The sequence below is a fragment of the Buteo buteo genome, chromosome 15 (assembly GCF_964188355.1).
Source record: "Buteo buteo chromosome 15, bButBut1.hap1.1, whole genome shotgun sequence".
In the NCBI taxonomy this organism is placed as follows: domain Eukaryota; kingdom Metazoa; phylum Chordata; class Aves; order Accipitriformes; family Accipitridae; genus Buteo; species Buteo buteo.
The window spans coordinates 8,389,843-8,407,128 of NC_134185.1; the positions used below are offsets into that span (position 1 = coordinate 8,389,843).

The following is a 17,286-nucleotide window of genomic DNA, read 5'->3' on the forward strand; positions in this document are numbered from 1 at the left end:
TATTTCATATTTGATGTGAAACCACATATTCCAGTGTTTAAAACAAGGCCCTATTCAGACGGGGTTACACATGAGCTCTCTCATTTGAAAGAGATGATGCCATATATACATCATTGAAGTGTCTAGTTTTTTTCTCCGAGGCAAGGTTTTGGAGTTAGTAGTTCTTGGAGCAGACTAAAAATGCCTTCCAGTAGGGTCAGTCTTATTGATGATATCAACACAGACAAGGAAGAACAAATCAAAGGGGCTCGTCACACGTGCTGGACGCTGTCTGAAAGGGGTTGATGGACAAGCACGTGTACGGACAAGATGTGATGTGCTGATAAAAGGGAAAGGATTGACACAGAGGCAACTGAAAGGTGGCAACGATGGATGTACAGACGAAGAAAAGCTGCAAAAGTAGAGCAAGAAGATTCACCTGGGGGACAGGAGCATCTGGAGAAGGAATGTGAGGCGGTCACTTTGGTAAGGAAAACATTAGAAGGAATGTTTTATAAAACCTGACAAGAAAAATACATACATCTGCAAGACTGTAATTTCAACTGCTAAAAAAACCGTAAAGAAGGTGCGAGTGGGAGTGTTTGGAAAAAAAGACCTTGGACAAGAAGAATAATTAAAAATAAGACAGGCTGAGAGAAGTTGGATGTGCAGTTGAGAGAGGGTTTGAGAGACGCAGAACAGGTAATACCTGCAGGTGTCTCTATTAATTCTTTTTACCCTTCTGGGCCATCTGCTGGGGCAGAATTTGAGGATTTCGGACACTTTTTCAGCATTTCTCGATGCTGGGACGGCAGTATGAAAATCCCCGCGGTAAAAAAAAAAAAACCGAAAAAAACGTTTAAGGCAAAAGGTGATGACTTTTGTTTCAGCCGCGGCTGCGACGGCACCGAGGGAGAGGCGAGGCTCAGTTGCGCCTAGCCCACCCTCATCGTCAGCGGCGACCAGACGGAAGAAAAGCACCCGCGGAGCCGCCCCTCACGGCGTGGCCGCCCCTCACGGCGTGGCCGCCCCTCACGGCCGCCGCGCGCCACCGCGCAGGCGCTCCCGCCCGCCTTCACTCCCCCGCGTGCCACCCCCACGTGCGGAGCACGTAGCCTCGCCCCGCCCCGCCCCGTTCCCCAACGGCGTGCCTCCCGCGCACGCGCAGTAAACCCTTTCTCCTCCCTCCCACCCCCCTCCACCCACCGCAGAACGGCTTCTGATTGGCCCGTCCTCCACCCGCCGCTGGCCAGTCAGGAAGCCCGCCCAGGACCCCGCCTCTTTAGAACGCGCGGCGGCCGCGGCGGCCCCTGAGAGCGGCGGCGATGGCGGCGGCGGGGACGGGGCTGGCGCTGCGCGGGGCGCTGGCCTCCGGGGCGGCGGCGGTTCGCCGCGTCGGCGGGCTCTGGAGCCGCCTACCCCCGCTGCCGGCCGCCCCCCGCCGTTCCGCGGCGCACTTCTCTTTCCAGCCGGACCCGGCGCCCAGCGAGTACGGTGAGAGAGGGGCCGGGCCGGGCTCACCCTCGCTCTGCTGCCGGGTCCGCCCCGCCGCCGCCGCTGCCGCCGCCTTCTCGGGGGAGGCTCCCGCCCGGCCGGGGTGGAGCGGAGCGGGAGGGAGGGAAGGAGAGGGGTGGGCGCTTCCCGCCTCCGCCGCCTCGGGCCGCCCTGCCCGGCCGAGGCGGTGGCCACGGGAGCGAGGCGTCCCCGGCCGGGCAGCCGAGGCCTCCGGCCCCACCGCCGGGGCTGTGTGTGGGGGGCGAGACCCCCGGTCGGCGTCCGCGGCGCTTCCACCTGCTCGGGCTGTGGGTGGGGAGGCCCCGGCGGGGGCGGGGGGGGCTTCTGGTCCCTTCGGCGCCTCAGCGGTAGCGGCCGGGGCGGCTCGGTGAAGTGGTTTTTTTTGGGCAAGAGTTGCGATGGGCCTACCCGTCATCTGCTCGGACCCCTTCCTCTGCCCCTCTCCTGCTTCGGTGGTAAAGCTTCTAGCAGTGCCTTAATGCCTTACATCCGCCCCCGTACTTTTATCGCATGCTGAAGTGGTAGTAAACCTGTGACTAATAAAGACTGCTGTCTAGCGAAAGGTTTGAAGTAATCTTCACGATCCTGCGATTGAGAGTAAATGCAGATCACTTGGGAATGAACAGCTCGGGACGAAAGTTGGTGTTTTGGCTTTATTTCCGAGATGCCTCCCTGCAGATGTAGCTAGTGCTGAGTTCTCCTGGAAGAAGCCTGCCCGCTGCAGAATAGCTGTTTCTCTTGCGTGAACCACGCTGTCTTGTAGAAAGGTGTTACTTAGTGGGATGCCTTGGTATCCTGGCTTGGTCACTAAGTCTGAGAAAACTCTCGTCCATTTCTGTTAGTCATTGGGAGATACAGGCATCCAAGGTGTCGCAGAGTAAAGCCTGTGTGCCGCAGGTCTCTGCTTGAGATCATAGTGAAGAAGCTCTAGTAGGGCAGGGCGTTTTTTGTTGCCATTTATTACTAGAACACTACTTCCCTTTGATTTAAAATACGCTTTGAAATTCTGTGAAAAATAGTGAAACAGTTATGCCTTTACTGATCCTGATGTTGTTAAGATAATGCTTCTCCAACTCCACAGTTCAAATCTAAAGGGTGCAATTAGCTTCTCCTTTCCCACAGGGGCTGATACAGAGGCCTTTGTTATAAGCAAGAGCAGCAGGTCAGAACAGCCAGTGTGAGGAGTTTCTGACAGTTGCTTAAATAATAGTCATTTATTTATATCAAATACTAGAAGGATTGTATCTTTGTGCTGGTTTTGGCTGGGAAAAGATAACCTAAATACTAATGTGGATGACTTGGGAAAGAGAGAAACAACTACTGTTCCCCAGCTTTCCTTCCCTTGAATTTGTAAATGTTGATTATTTGTAGCTTTCATATAATTTGAACAGTTTCCAGCACAATTCTTTTTAGTTTCTTCTTCTTAAAGGGCCATGTAAAGTGTAACAAGTGAAGCTACCAAGCACAGGAGTGTGTAGGAATGCAGCTACTCAGCTCTGGTGTGGCATGACATGAGTCTTTAACAACAGATGCTAACATTAATTAACAATTTAGGAAGAAGAGAAGCTGAATGGTTTTTGAGAGATACTGTAGCTACTAGAAATGGAATTTAGTTCTCCTTTCTGATTTCTAACACCTAGTCTCATGTTTGCCTGGGATCATCAGCTAACCATCATTTTTTTTTAATGTGCTGTGTGTGCTGGTAGGTAGTATTCTCCTGGGCTGTGGCTCCTAGAGTTTGCTGGTTAAAGAGCTACCAAATGTCAGCCAGGCAATTTCACATTGCTCAGTTTCTGATAAGGCATTATTTTATTTGCTTGAAGAATCTGAGTTGGTCACAGTAGTGGGGACTGGACTGTTGTTTTGTTCCATCTTTGCTTTCGGGACTGTTTGTTTTTCCTTGCAGTGCTGGAATGAAGAAGGGCACTTGGGTGGCCCTCTTGGTTTTGAAGGTTTGCTTTCAATCCGTGCTGCAGATTTTAATACAGCAGTCTGGTGCATTTGCTTTACCTGTTTTAAATATAGCTGTTCAGCATCAAGTTTTCTTTCTTCGAAGTGTGGGTTTGATGCTTCTGACACTTTCTAACTGCAGTCCAGAGAGCAGGCCAGTGGTCTAGAAAGCTTCTGATAATAATAGGTATCTGTAAACTGGAAAGGCTGGAGCTTTAAAAAAAAATAATAATAAAAAAAAAATTAAAGAATGATGAAGTAAGCTTAAATGAGATCTGGTGAATCTTAGCTGAAAGGATCCCAATCCTCAAAACAATAAGGCTTTACTATGGTTTCTTCCTTTGAAAAACTGTTGCATTAGTCGTTGTTCCTAGTGTTTGACTAAGCATTGCAAAGCTGCATTTGCTTTAGCTAAAAGCATAGTATTTGAAAAAAAGGTTGAATGCAGGGTAGTAGAATAATAGTCCTTGGGATTGCAAGGTATACCTTGCTCAATCCCATCTATCCCATAATTTAAGTTTACTCTGGAAATGAGTCTTGGGTAGTCCTGACAGGGATCTTGTTTATGACTGTTAGCTAAGGTTTTAGTTGTGTTTTGCACCAGTGTTTTCTAATGTACTTTATGTTTTGAATCAAATTAAATGGCTAAATAATTGCTTTCACACAGGGCAAACTCAGAAGATGAATCTCTTCCAATCCATAACAAGTGCCTTGGATAATACTTTAGCCAAAGATCCGACTGCAGGTATGCTATACTTGTTAGTGTGTTTTGCTTTGTATAAATAGCATTTTATTTTGCCTATTTGTGTGCCATATTGAACACATTTCTTGTGGCCTTTAAAGTTTTCTAAGAAGTTATTTCTACACTTTGATCTCAAACAAAACTTAAAACCATGTTGTATTTACAGATTATTAATGGATTATGTGATCTAAGATGCAGTTGTGTCTTCTGTATTGGCTGGGTGTATTTTGCTTGAAAGTTGGGACAGGAAGATACATTGCTTCACATACTTCTGGTATTACTGATGCGAAATATACTTCAGGGCAGCTTGAGTCCCACAAGGAAGTAAAGGAGTTTTTAAAATGTAAATCTTAGTTTTTAATTCCTTCAACTCTCTATGCTCTAAAAGTGGTATTTTTTAGAGACTATATATTCCTTGCTCTGTTCATTCTCCCTGCTCTCCTTCCCTGCCCTCCAAAATTCCTTTCCAGCTTTACTGATTTCTGTTCGTAATTGTGCATAGGCAACATAAGATTTTCTAGGCTTTTGCAGTCTGGATAACCTATAACTTTGAAGAAGCTAGTTCATCATAGCTTGATTTAAAAGAGTTATCCTAAACTCTTTTGCACAAAACTATTTACTCCACTTTTAATTCCTTATAACTAACAGGAAGTCTATTACTTCTGTTGTTGTAACAAAGGTGTGATGATGGCCAGGTATTTGAAAGAGATGTTTAATGTCATGAACACAGCTGCAAAAGCTGTATGATCTTGTGTAATTCTGGTTTTTCTTTTTAGTGTGTTAGCAAGGCACTGCTTGAACCACTGCTCAACATGAAGTCTGACTAATCGTCTAATCTGTTAGGACAAATTCCATGTTGTCTGTCCAGTACTATGCCCGTATACATTCCCTCTTGATCTACAGCTGTGTTATAATCGCCTTTTTTAAATTAAACTTGGACAACAGAGGGTAAATTAGTGCCAAGAACAGATTTTAGGACCATTTCTGTAGAATCAGCCATATAAAAGTAAGTAGAATGTTAGTCCAGCAGGGACCTAAACTCATATTTAATCTTCAACCTTTCAGTCCCTCTGAGGTTCCAGTCTTGCTCCTGAGCTTTGCAAGGCTGGATCTTTGCAAAGCCCTTTGCAAGACCGTGTTAAAATTCTACAGTCAAGACATGTGAGTTGTCAGTATTACCCTACTTACTGAATTAATTAGTACTTCTTGCAATAGAAAGCATGTCCTTCATATGTTTTTAGTTGTATGGGAATTGAGCAACTGTTGTCTAAGTAGTGGAAATCCTCATACTTGTGTTGAGGAGAATTAGAATCTGTCCAGGAAAATATTTTCAGTGGCTGAATAGAATGAGTAAATCCACACAAGTTTGCTGATACCAGCATTAAATGGGATTTTTTTTTTTTATGCCAGCTGCTCAAAAGTGAGTAGCCATATGGTGATGGAAAGGCCTTACAAAGATTCTAGAGTACATAAAAAACCCAAACAAATTAGTATTAAAAATGAATTAGAGAGGTGACCGGGGGACACACTTCAATCATATACTCCATGACTACTTTGGTTTTACATCATTATACAAGTTATTTTTCTTTAAGTAGTGCCATTAATACGATTGTCAGAAGTGTGTTAATCCATTTTAGTGCTTCCAATCAGAAATGTATTTTATTTAAATAAAAATAATATTTGGAAGGCAAGGAGGTTAACTTATTATTTTGTATCCTTCAGAATATGGAGAGTATTGAGGAATTTGGGAATTATCACAACTGATCCCGGTTCATGCAAGCTGCTATTGGTGATACTGCTGCACATCTCTTACATGCTTGAAAAAATTGAAATGGGCAATAATGTGAATTAAATAACAAAACTGTTTTAAGAAAAATTAGACATCACCATTCCATAAATTCAAAGAAAAAACCCTCCAGATTAGTTGATATGAAGCTAAATTTTAAAGGCAATTACTTTTAGTGATAAAACTTTATTGGCTACATCCCCCACACTATAAGGATAGTAGTGTTGAATGCTGAGTGTTGTCCTGGTTATTAGATATCCATCTTTTCTGTAGAGGACTTCCTCTGAATTCACTTTTCAGGTATCTGGCAAGTATGTGTGGAGAAGGCTTGAAATTTCATGTTGGATTGATATTTTGAAGAAAACAATTTGACATTTTTCAAAACACTACATTTACTGGAATCTGTGGATGAAGAGTGCAAATGGTTACTGGTTGAAGCAGAACACATAACTTCAGTGACTCTTTAGTGACTGAATATAATTGTTTCTTGGAATTGCTTTTATTCATTTAGATTTAGATATTGTGATATTATAGAATATTTCAGAAAAATAAATAGATAATTTAATGAAAGCATAGATGAGTTGGTTTCATGAATTCTGTTCTGAGATGATTCCTCATTAACCTCGGTTCTTTATTTGGTACAGTTAGGCTGTGCATGAGAAATGCTTAGGTGTAGATAAATTTTGAAGTAAAATGAAATGTTAGGCACTACTTACGTTAGTGTCTCGTATAAAAAACCTTTGAAACACGTTCATTAAAAATAAGATACGTTGGAGTAACATTAGCCTCCTCTACTGTTCTTATTTTTCAGTAATATTTGGTGAAGATGTGGCCTTTGGTGGAGTCTTCAGGTGTACAGTTGGCTTGCGAGACAAATATGGTAAGTTAACTTTTAAATCTGACATTATTTTCATATTAGCATTTCTGTTGTTTTGTAGCCCTCTGTGGTTTGTGGGAGAAGAGAAGAATATGTGGGAGAGAAGCCTTGTAAATGGACTTCTGTTTTCCTTTCTGTCCTTGAAAATAGGAAAAATTTTGAATGAGTTACCATTTATGTAAGCTTTCAAAGCTTTTGAAACTTGCTGACATAGTTTCAGGAGTCTTCTATTTCTTCAACTAACTTTATCAATGTAACTTCATTTTTTTTAAACTGCAACTGGACCAGATATTCATCATCGTGACCCCATTTAATTACTGTAATCAAGTTAATGCCTCTTAGCAACAATACATGGTGATGCTTTTTCATCCTATCTGTCAAGAACTGTGAAGGAATTGCATTAAAAAGGATTTAAATGCTTTGTTAAATAGAGTAATTTCTAGCATGGCCTGAAAAGCCAATATAGAAATGATGTGTTACAACTATGCTTGTGCTTCATCTAGAATGTGATCGATTTACTTGTTTGGGAGACTCATGTGAAGGCATTCAGAGAGATGGTACAACCTTTGTCTCGAAGAATCTTAGAAGTAGCCTTTATCACTGGATAGGAAAAACAGGTTTGCAAAAGTACATGGGAAATAAGATGGTACTTAATCATCTCATGCCTCAGACAGTTGAGGTGAGCTCAGTGGAAGAGGAAAAATAGTCACTTGCAGGAGCTTTTTAACTTTGTTGCAAACTTACTTTTTAATTGAGTTTTAAATAGGCAATTTCTTTAAAACTTGCAGGAGCTTTAAATCACAGATCACACAAGAACTTTTGAAAATTAATCTGTATATTGTGTTCATTTTGGGAGGAACTTAGTTCCACTATTTCTGGGTGACAGTCTCCTACAGCTGAGTATCAGTGGCTTCTAAAAGTCTTTTTCTTTGCCCCATCTTTCTTTCAGACCATATGTTGTTGCACAAGCATCTAAGTGTCATGTTAATCGTTCTTGATGGATAGAATTTAACCACCTAGTTAGTGATACCTGGTTGGCAAATCTAGAGCATTTTTCAAAGTCCTTCACTGTTCTAATTAAGTTTCTTCTTTGGTTATCCATTTGGTGTGGTTTCATTAAGTACCTATTTTGCTGCGAGAAATACTGTTACTGGAACGCTAAAAAAAAAAATAATAAAAAAAATCAATGTTTCATGTATGGCACGCTGGCTAGTACACAGCAGTTTACAGGTCTTGGAAACTGCTTGTGGATACAGTAACCTGATAGCTTTTAATTTGGCAGTTGCTGTCTCCCCCACTGAGCTATTAAACAGAAGAACACGTTATCGAATGTTAAGTTTCAGCAGCTTACTTTCTTCAAGACACAAAGATGACTGTGATTGCTAGCAGCCAGTGATTAAATCTATTTCTTTTTTCTCATCTGGAGGAGATGAGTTACTGCTATCTTGGAGATCACCAAGATCTACTTTTTTGGAGTGAACCAGATGAAGGAAGATGAGGAAGACTATACTTTTAAGAAGCTTTAGAAACATAACCATATTTTGTTGTCTTGTTTCTCTGCTTCAATTATTATGTGGATGTTTTCTCATGGTCTGGTTTATATGTTAATGTTCAAATAGTTTGGATAGGACTTTTATTAGCAATGATCTTTAGTGCTGCATGTTGAGGTGGAGTTAGAGTTCTGTAACTCTGGTGTGATATATTAAGTCTGTTTACTAGACTTCATGTGAAAACGAAGCCCCTGAAACAGCAGTCAGTTGCTGGAAACATGGGCAACAGAAGACTTCATTTGTGAAATAAGCAACAGGAGTAGATGGCTCCATAAGCAACCTTTTGTTTTTTAGTGAACATCTCCAGCTTCAAAGACAAAAGGAACAAACTTTATATTGTTAGAGTGTTGCTTTGAGGGTCGTTTTGAGGGTGCTTTGAGGGCCTGATAATTGTCCTTATGGACAGAGGAGTGTCCTGCTTAAACAGGCCATCTCGGAGATAAACAGTTCACAGTTCCTTGAGATGACTGTCCAGTCCCTCGCACCTAACAATCTTTGAGGCAAACGGTTGGAGATAACAATTCAGTCTCTTACAGTACGTAAAGTGCTGGTGAGATCAAATTGACAAGTTAGGAAACTATCTCTTCACATTTATTCAGAGCATTGCAAAGATTGTATTTGTTAGAGGAAAAGTGTTAGCTGGAAGAGGAAGTGAAATCTGAAAAGCTTTTTGCTGTTTTCCTACCTAAAAAAAAAAAAAAAGATTTGCCTTACAGTTTCATTATAGAAAGATCTTCGTAAGATCTTTCTATTCATTATAGAAAGATCCCTTTGTCTTGCAGATTCTGAGTTTATGGTCTAGGTGAGAAGTGAACTGGAGATGTTGATAGTAATTGAGAGAGAAGTTAGTGGAGAAGGCATGACAGGAAAAATAAGTAAGAGTTCTTTATGCTGCTGATGAGATGCCCATAAGTAAATGGAGTCAGTATCATGGATACAAGTTTGGACACAAAGAGATGTCTACAGATAAAAGGTGAACTTAAGAGTCATTCACATAATGATAATTCAACTTTGTAAGGCAGATAAGATGACACAGGTAACTTTTGGCTTCTTTCTTTACTAATGGTGAAATTCTGTAGAAAACAGGCAGTGGCTGGAGAGGGAATAGCAAAGATGAATTAGAGTACATATTGAAAATATAGTTACAATGCTGAGGAGAACAGGAAAGGCTGAAAGTGCAAAAATTGAAGGAATCCAAAATTTCAAGAGGGGTGTAGGTGGCTGTCAGTGTTGTCTTGGAGATAAGTAAGTTCTGGATGCAGTGCTTGTTTTATGCTAAGGCTAGAGTCCATGTAAAATAAGGAGAAATTCCAGACAGAATTGATGAACAAGCAAGCAACCTTATGGATCTTACCTGTACAAGGAAGACTACATACACTTACTGACTCTTCTTCCCCTGTTCCCTGCCTGAATTTACCATCAACATAATAATTGGAGATACAAGTGATATAATACGAGGTTGTTTCCATATGTTGATGTAAAATATGATAGAACGAATGTTTTTTTCTCCTCTCCTGAAAGAGGTATGCGTTTGGGTTTTTTTTCCCCTGCTGTAGCTAATCAAAATCACTAGGTGGCAGTCTATGCCTATAAGTAGTTATTCTGATACAAATGCTAGCTCCTTTTTAAGCACTTTTATAGAGGTCAAGGTCTAAGTATCACCTAATATTATAGTAGGGAGAATTTAGTATATTAATACTCAGTAGTAGTACTATACAGATGTTGCTCGCTATCCAGACTGTTACTGAAGTCTCTCTGGAGAGATAAAGAAATTTGCTTTTAGAATAAATCTGTCATGAATCTAAAATCTCTTTTTTGCCAGGAAAGCCGTTTAAGCCTGAGTGTAGAGTAATGTAATATAAACACAGCTAGAGGCCTATAGTAATAAGTGAAAGAAGTCAAACTTATTGACTTTGTAAGGAAATAAATCCTAATTTTTGATTGGATGAATTTTTTACATGCTACAAAGAGTTTTGTTTGAAAATGTTTAACTGAGGAATCATATATAAACAAGTCATTATGTGGAAGTTTCTTTTCCACGATAGCTGTGACTCAGGATAGTATATTTGTTCATATACATCTTGTATCAACATCCAAAATAAGCGATTCTAGTTTTCTGCATTGCTTTGCTGTTCATGATCCTTCTGTTGGTGTTAGTGTGTTTTGCAGGAACTGAATGCTTAGAAACCTGTTGCTGTATAATCCTGCTTCCTGAAAATGAGTAGAATCCCTGAATTTTTTTATGTGGAAAGTTCCTTTCAGATAAGGGAAGGGAAGTAAGTCTTGTACAATTTTTTCCTTTGTCCCCTCCTTCCGGCCTTGCACACTGGAAGGCACATTCTTGTTTTATTTCTTGTCTCCTTCCCCATCACCCCCTGCCGGATTTTTAGTTATCACCATTTTGCAGATGTTACATACTCTAACCTGTAGAGTGTCTTTATTGAAGTAATGAATGTCTGCTGTTCCATAGTCCTGCTGTCTTGAGATGTTTCCTGTCTCTAGAGCAAAGATGTAAACTGCATGATTGATAGCCTGCTTCCTTGCCTGCTGTATTTTTGTAGCCTAGGTAATGTGTGCAAACATTTTTTACTTTTATTTTTTAAAAGGGAAATATGTATTAATTTCAGTCTTTTGAAGAAATTGTTATCTGAATAAAATAGCTGTACATTTGTCTTTCAGTCTGCAGATGGATTTGAAACAGTGGTCTTGAGTGTGGGTACATGTGTCCTATTGCTCTGCCTGAAGTGTGAAATAAAGTTGCAGCATGTAAAGATCAGACTCATCCACATGACGACAAAAATACAGACATCAGAGGTAGGGATTAGATGACAGGCGGTAAAGAAATGATGGGAGGAAAAACGGAGGGTAAGGTAAAAATGGAGAAGGGGGACAGAAGTAAAGACTTGAGAAACAAGAATAGCAGAAACAGTGATTGACAAGGAAGGCTACTCAGAAGAATGCCAGAGCAGGGTTTTTTTTGGTAACTCCAAAAAAAGACCCATCTAGCCTACTGTGGCCAAAAGTGAAGATTTTGAGATTATATAAACAGGGGAAGTGAAGTGTATATATAATACTTTTCTTGAATACTCTTGCTGCTGTCCTCCAAACACTTACAGCTTGAGGGCTTCCTTATCCCGAAGTGCCTCTGCGTAGTCATCGGCCTCAGTAGAGATTTGTCTTTAATACCATTCTGGTCTACACTTGAAGGGAGGCTCTAATGTGCACTTACTGCCATGTTAGAAGTCTATCCTTAGTGAGCGTAAGGATCAAGAGCCTCCTGATTATTTCAAAGCTTGATATTCTGAGAATGTGGAATAGGATCAGTCCTTGCTCAGAACTCTGAGAATCCAACAGCAGTAAGATTGGCTTGGCAGGTCTTTCCCCATAGCAGTGCTTTGGGGAGACTGAGTTTTTTTGGTTTATGTGTTCACTTTTATAGATGAGATTTGGGTAGGTGGTAGAAACCAAACCCGGAAGAATTGAATAAATTTAAAAATTTGGAATCTTAGATCAAGTTATTGCCCGTGTTTGTTGTCGTCTCAAAAAGTAATATACATCTTCAGTAATTCGTGTCTCTATGCTAAAAAATATTTGTGTACAGGCTTTCCCATACTAGCACTGTTTGTAGGTCTTATCCGTTACATGCAGATGTCTCACACAAATGAGATGCACGCAGTTGTATGTATGTGTTTGGATAATATGTTTCAGTGAGGTTATGTTTCACTTGAAAGCTGTGAAGTTGTTATACTTGCCAAAAAGTTTACGCTATGGAGAGAAAAGTTGACCTAGTAAAGAAACATGAAAAACCAGAATTTAGTTTTTCTTGTTGCTAAGATTTCATGCAAGCCAGGGAACTAGCAGTTTCCCTTTAGAACAGGAGTAGGGTTTGAGCCTTATGTCTCCTTAACTAACCAGATTGCAGTTCATTTTAGGGATTGCTTTCCTCAGTATATCTGATGTCTAATTAGAGCTCAGTAAAGCTTTTCATGTTCCTGTTAATGTATCTGAAAAACTAGAGTAAAAAAAAATAATTTTGAGTGTAGTCCTCTGAAAGTAGTCTTGAATTATCCACCTAGCAGAGATTAAGGGAGTTGGAAGAAAGGTGGTCAGCAGGTAAAAACGTGAAAAATCTCTTTGTCCTGATGACCAACTCGCAGAGGGTCACAGCGGCTTCAAGAGCCAGCAGGTTAAGTGTAGTCGTGTTTGATCAATGCTCGAATGAAAGAATGATGTTGGGAAGAGAAAATACGTTTCTGGAGTTGTGTGAGGCAAGGAAGGAGCATTAGACTAGTACTTGTAAGATGGAACTTTCTGTGAATGGTGAATTTGGGTAGGAGAGAGATAGTTATTGGAGGATTTTAAAAGTTCAAAGAATCACTTCTGTGATTCTGTGATATTTTTAGAAGAAGTTTTTAAAGAAATTAGAAAGGGGTCTAGTAGTATCGTCAGTCTTCTGCAAAGCCAGCTGTGATTTAGGTATGGATGCAGTGAATCCATGTGTTGGTACCCAACATAGGTTTGTTTGTTTGGTTTTTTTTAATGTGAAATTGGAAAAAATGTGATCCTTAGTAAGGGAAGTTTTAGTCTAACTATTATGTGTGTAGGATTCATCTTGGCAAATGCACCATTTAAAAGCTGGATCTAATATAAGCAAGTAGTTCAGGTTTCCTCCTGGTTCCATATCAATTCTAGCAGGTAATTTGTGCTTTTGAGACTAACTATGATCATAGAATTGTTTAGGTTGAAATAAACCCTTAAGATCGAGTCCAACCGTTAACCTAGCACTGCCAAGTCCACCACTAAACCGTGTCCCTAAGCACCACATCTACATGTCTTTTAAATACCTCCAAGGATGGTGACTCCACCACTTCCCTGGGCAGCCTGTTCCAATGCTTGACAACTGTTTTGGTGAAGAATTTTTTCCTAATATCCAATCTAAACCTCCCCTGGCACAACTTGAGGCCATTTCCTCTTGTCCTATCGCTTGTTAACTGGGAGAAGAGACTGACCCTCACCTTGCTACACCCTCCTTTCAGGTAGTTGTCAGGAGTGATAAGGTCTCCACTCAGCCAGGTTAAACAACCCCAGTTCCCTCAGCCATTCCTTATAAGACTTGTTTTCCAGACCCTTCACCAGCTTCATTGCCCTTCTCTGGACACGCTCAGTGTCTTTTCTGTAGTGAGGGGCCCAAAACTGAGCACAGGACTCGAGGTGTGGCCTCACCAGTGCCCAGTACAGGGGACAATCACTTCCCTGCTCCTGCTGGCCACACTATTTCTGATGCAAGCCAGGATGCCTTCTTGCCCACCTGGGCACACTGCTGGCTCCTATTCAGCCGGCTGTCGACCAGCACCCCCAGGTCCTTTTCCACTGGGCAGCTTTCCAGCCACCCTTCCCCAAGCCTGTAGCACTGCATGGGGTTGTTGTGACCAAAGTGCAGGACCTGGCACTTGGCCTTGTTGAACCTCATACAGTTGGCCTCAGCCTGTCCAGATCCCTCTGTAGAACCTTCCTACCCTCAAGCAGATCAACACTTCCATCCCACTTGGTGTTGTCTGCAAACTTACTGAGGGTGCAGTTGATCCTCTGTCACACCACAGCCTGCACTTCTCTTTCATGGCATGTCTTTCTGTTTGTCATCAAGGGGGTCTAGGTGACTGCTTAAGTTAGATTCCTAGTATTTGGATGCCTGATTAGATTACCTTCAAAGTTTTTGAGCTATTGGAAATTATTTTTGGACTGAAAGAGCAGTGTAAATGAGTTGTTTTACTCTTCAATAGGGAATCCTTGAACAATGCCATTTTAGTTCACTTGCAACTATTTGGAAGTATGGGTAGAATGTGAATACTTTGGATGGTAATTTTTATTTCAAAGATTCTTTCAGTTCCTGGAGGATGCCACTGTGGTGTCTCCCACCAGAAGTGAGTGCTTGTCCAGGGTAGAAGAGACTTGGCCTCAGTTCTGTCCCTCAGGAGTTCTGAACTTACTCCCAGAATTGTTGACTGAGGTATCAAAGCTCATCTCTGTGGAGATGCAGCAGAAATGATTTTGTCAGCAGTTGTTCTTTTGGAATGTTTTGGAATGAATTTGTCTTTTGCTTATGTGATTCATTTGTTGCTGTTTGGGATCCTTGGTGTGATAGCAGAGTGAACAAGAGGAAGATAGGTTTCCTCCTTTCTGTATTAATGTCCCATCACTGGTTGGAGGGTCTCTTACTCATGGCTTTTACTTTTGTCTGTTCTGGTTTCTTTTAGCTGTTCTGTTTGGTCTCTTTTACTGCTCTCTTCCTCTTTTTGTTTGTCAGTGCTTACAGAGGTGTACTGCCCACAGCAGCTTATGGTACTCTGTCATGCAAAGTCAATTAGAACAAAATGCTTTTCATAAGGTTTCTGTGTAACATTGCTAATATGTTCTGGAGTGATGTTTGCTGCCTTTATTAGCAGTGTGGTGTTGACTGTCAGTTTGTGACATGCTTTAGTCCCTAAGTCCTTTTGTATTGTACTGCTCTGCAGCCCGTAATTGCTTCTTTTCTGTGTGGACGCCTGATAAAACGAAACTCAGTAGGAACAACTGTGTGTCACTCCTATACATTGGGTAAAACAAAATCAGTCTCAGGTCACTTCCTTTCAGGTAATTCTGAATTACATACATGGCTAGAGACATTCATACATGCAGACAGTAGTAGATGAGGGCTAAGCGGCTTCAATTTTTTTTCTTCCTTAATAATTTTTCATAGCTAATGTAGATTTCCTCACATAGAGTAGAAAAGGTGCACATGTAACTTGAAATTTAATTCTCTTCTTGCTGTATTCTGTTCAAGCATGTAGGCTTGTTTTGTAAATAATACTTGCTGTCCTTTATTATTTTGGTGCAGCTAGAAGCATAGATAAAATTAGTAGGATTTTTTGCTTCTAAACCATGTTTAAAAAAAAAAACAAGTGTGAAATAGATGGGGAGCAGATTGTAAACAGTAATTAGCGTCTGTCCAGTTGGTCCAGGATATTTTCTTGCAATTTGGAAAATCATGGAAGAAAAGGAAGAGAAGAGATAACACTTTTATTGAATCCTGTGAGGGTGGGGGAAGTTGAATCAAAGATTTCCCCTGTGGAAAATTTCAAACACATCAAAAAGCAAGTGACTGAACTGCATATGAAACCACAGTTATAGCAAGAAAATAACATCCTTATGTCAGGATGACCTAGCCACATTAGCAATCAGCTGGATGCTTTAAAAATGATTTTATTTATCACTTCCATATTTGTTTTCCTCTGCTTTCTGCCTGCCTTACAGATTTAGATCCCTGAAGCACAGGGTATGTTTTGAGACAGATCAGCTGGCAAAGACTGTTCTTAGCCTTCAGTGATGGAGATTACCTGGCTTCCCTACACACACAGTCTCAGTGCATGATTATTCTTATGATTTGAAGCTTTTTCTTATTGATCAGTTTTCTCTGGATGCTGGTTGCTGCATCTGAAGGATATGGGCCATCCAAAACTGGACACATTACTCTGGGTCTTACTGAGTAAAACCTGGTTGCTTGCAGCTTTCTGGTGATACATCTCATGATAATGCTAGCTTGTCTTGCAGCAATAATGATATTTCCAATGTCTGATCCCCTGTAATCCCTGGTTTTCTGTAGACCTTGTGTCTAAGGTGTAAACACCTGTGTGAGTTTTCAGGGAACACTTCATTCTCAGTAAATGAGTCATTTGTTTATAGTCCAGTAAAATAATTTAGTAGTTTCTGTTTATTTGGCCAGGAGATGGCTGTACCTTGCCATGCCCAAGGGACACCAGCCTTTCTAAAACTGTGGTAGTCATTCTTTGAAGAAAAGTATTTACTTGAACACAGTGTTATTATATAAGCTTGAGCTGTAGAAAACTCCTGAAGGGAAGTTCTGTGTTTAAGTGAAATGCCTATGGGGGAAAACATGGGTGAGAAGACAAGGTTGTCCTGAGGTTGTTATGGTATTTGGAAGTTTCTTGGCTAAGGAGGATTGGATACGCTTGCAAAGATTGCTTAATGCCCTGATGGCTTTTAGTGGCATGAGATAATGGAAGACCCTTTTGAAGCTAAGCTAATAGAGGTAGATAGAGTGTGTTTTAAAAAAAAACAAAACCAAACCCCCTAATAATTTGCCTCCAAAATCCCTAAAATACTTTAAAATGTTTATATTGTAAATCTTTTTTTTGTTAGTGATCTCAGGAAATTGTTTATTGTGAAGACTTCACAGCATGTTACTGGTGAGGGAGCAGAGGTCTGTCAGTGGAAGTTCTGGATCTGTTCTTGGGGTGCCAAGTGTTACAGTGCAAGGGCAAGAACTACGAGAACACGATATGGATAGGCTGGTTGGGGCAGTGCATTAAGGTAGTGTGTTCTGCCTCCCAGAAGTTACTAGTGGTTGGGTATTACTTCAACAGGGGGGGAGACACTCTGAGTTTTTTCTGTGAGTTTTTTATCAATAATCGTGGGGTCTTTTGTGTGCTTTAAGAACATGGGAATGTGCTATTATAGGGAGGAGAAAAACTCAGCCTAAAGTAGCATAAGAAATAAGTGTTAGGGGTTTATTTTATAAACAGATAGATAGAAAATGTTATAAGTTCGATGGTTCAGAAGCAGACTGCAAGCTTGTTGCTTCCTCTTTTATGTAGGTGCTGGTCCTTCCTAACATATTGCATGTGGTAGAATGAAGTAGTTCAGAATTTTTGACATGGACTTAAGCTGAGGGTGGAACACATTATTCAGAGTTAAAAATGACTAGTTGTTGTGTATAGACTGAGTAAAACCTAAGTAGTCTGGAGTTTGGTTATCTTTGTTTCTTTGTGGATGGATTTAAGCGAAGAATTCTGTAGCTTGCTTGCCTGGTTCTTCCAGAGCAGTTTGGCAA

At 40.9% G+C, this 17,286-nt stretch overlaps 1 protein-coding gene across 2 annotated transcripts in view; it reads left to right on the plus strand.

The window, feature by feature from the left end:
- Positions 1 to 1,253: 1,253 nt before the first annotated feature.
- BCKDHB (branched chain keto acid dehydrogenase E1 subunit beta) overlaps positions 1,254 to 17,286 on the plus strand; it is a 124,596-nt gene continuing 108,563 nt past the window's right edge. The window contains exons 1-3 of one of the 2 annotated variants that reach the window (XM_075046494.1): positions 1,254 to 1,473; positions 4,112 to 4,189; positions 6,784 to 6,852. In XM_075046494.1, coding sequence (XP_074902595.1) covers positions 1,305 to 1,473; positions 4,112 to 4,189; positions 6,784 to 6,852 — 316 coding nt within the window. In that variant the 5' untranslated portion in view covers positions 1,254 to 1,304. The remainder of the gene's footprint in view (positions 1,474 to 4,111; positions 4,190 to 6,783; positions 6,853 to 17,286) is intronic. The other variant, XM_075046493.1, reaches the window with a different exon arrangement.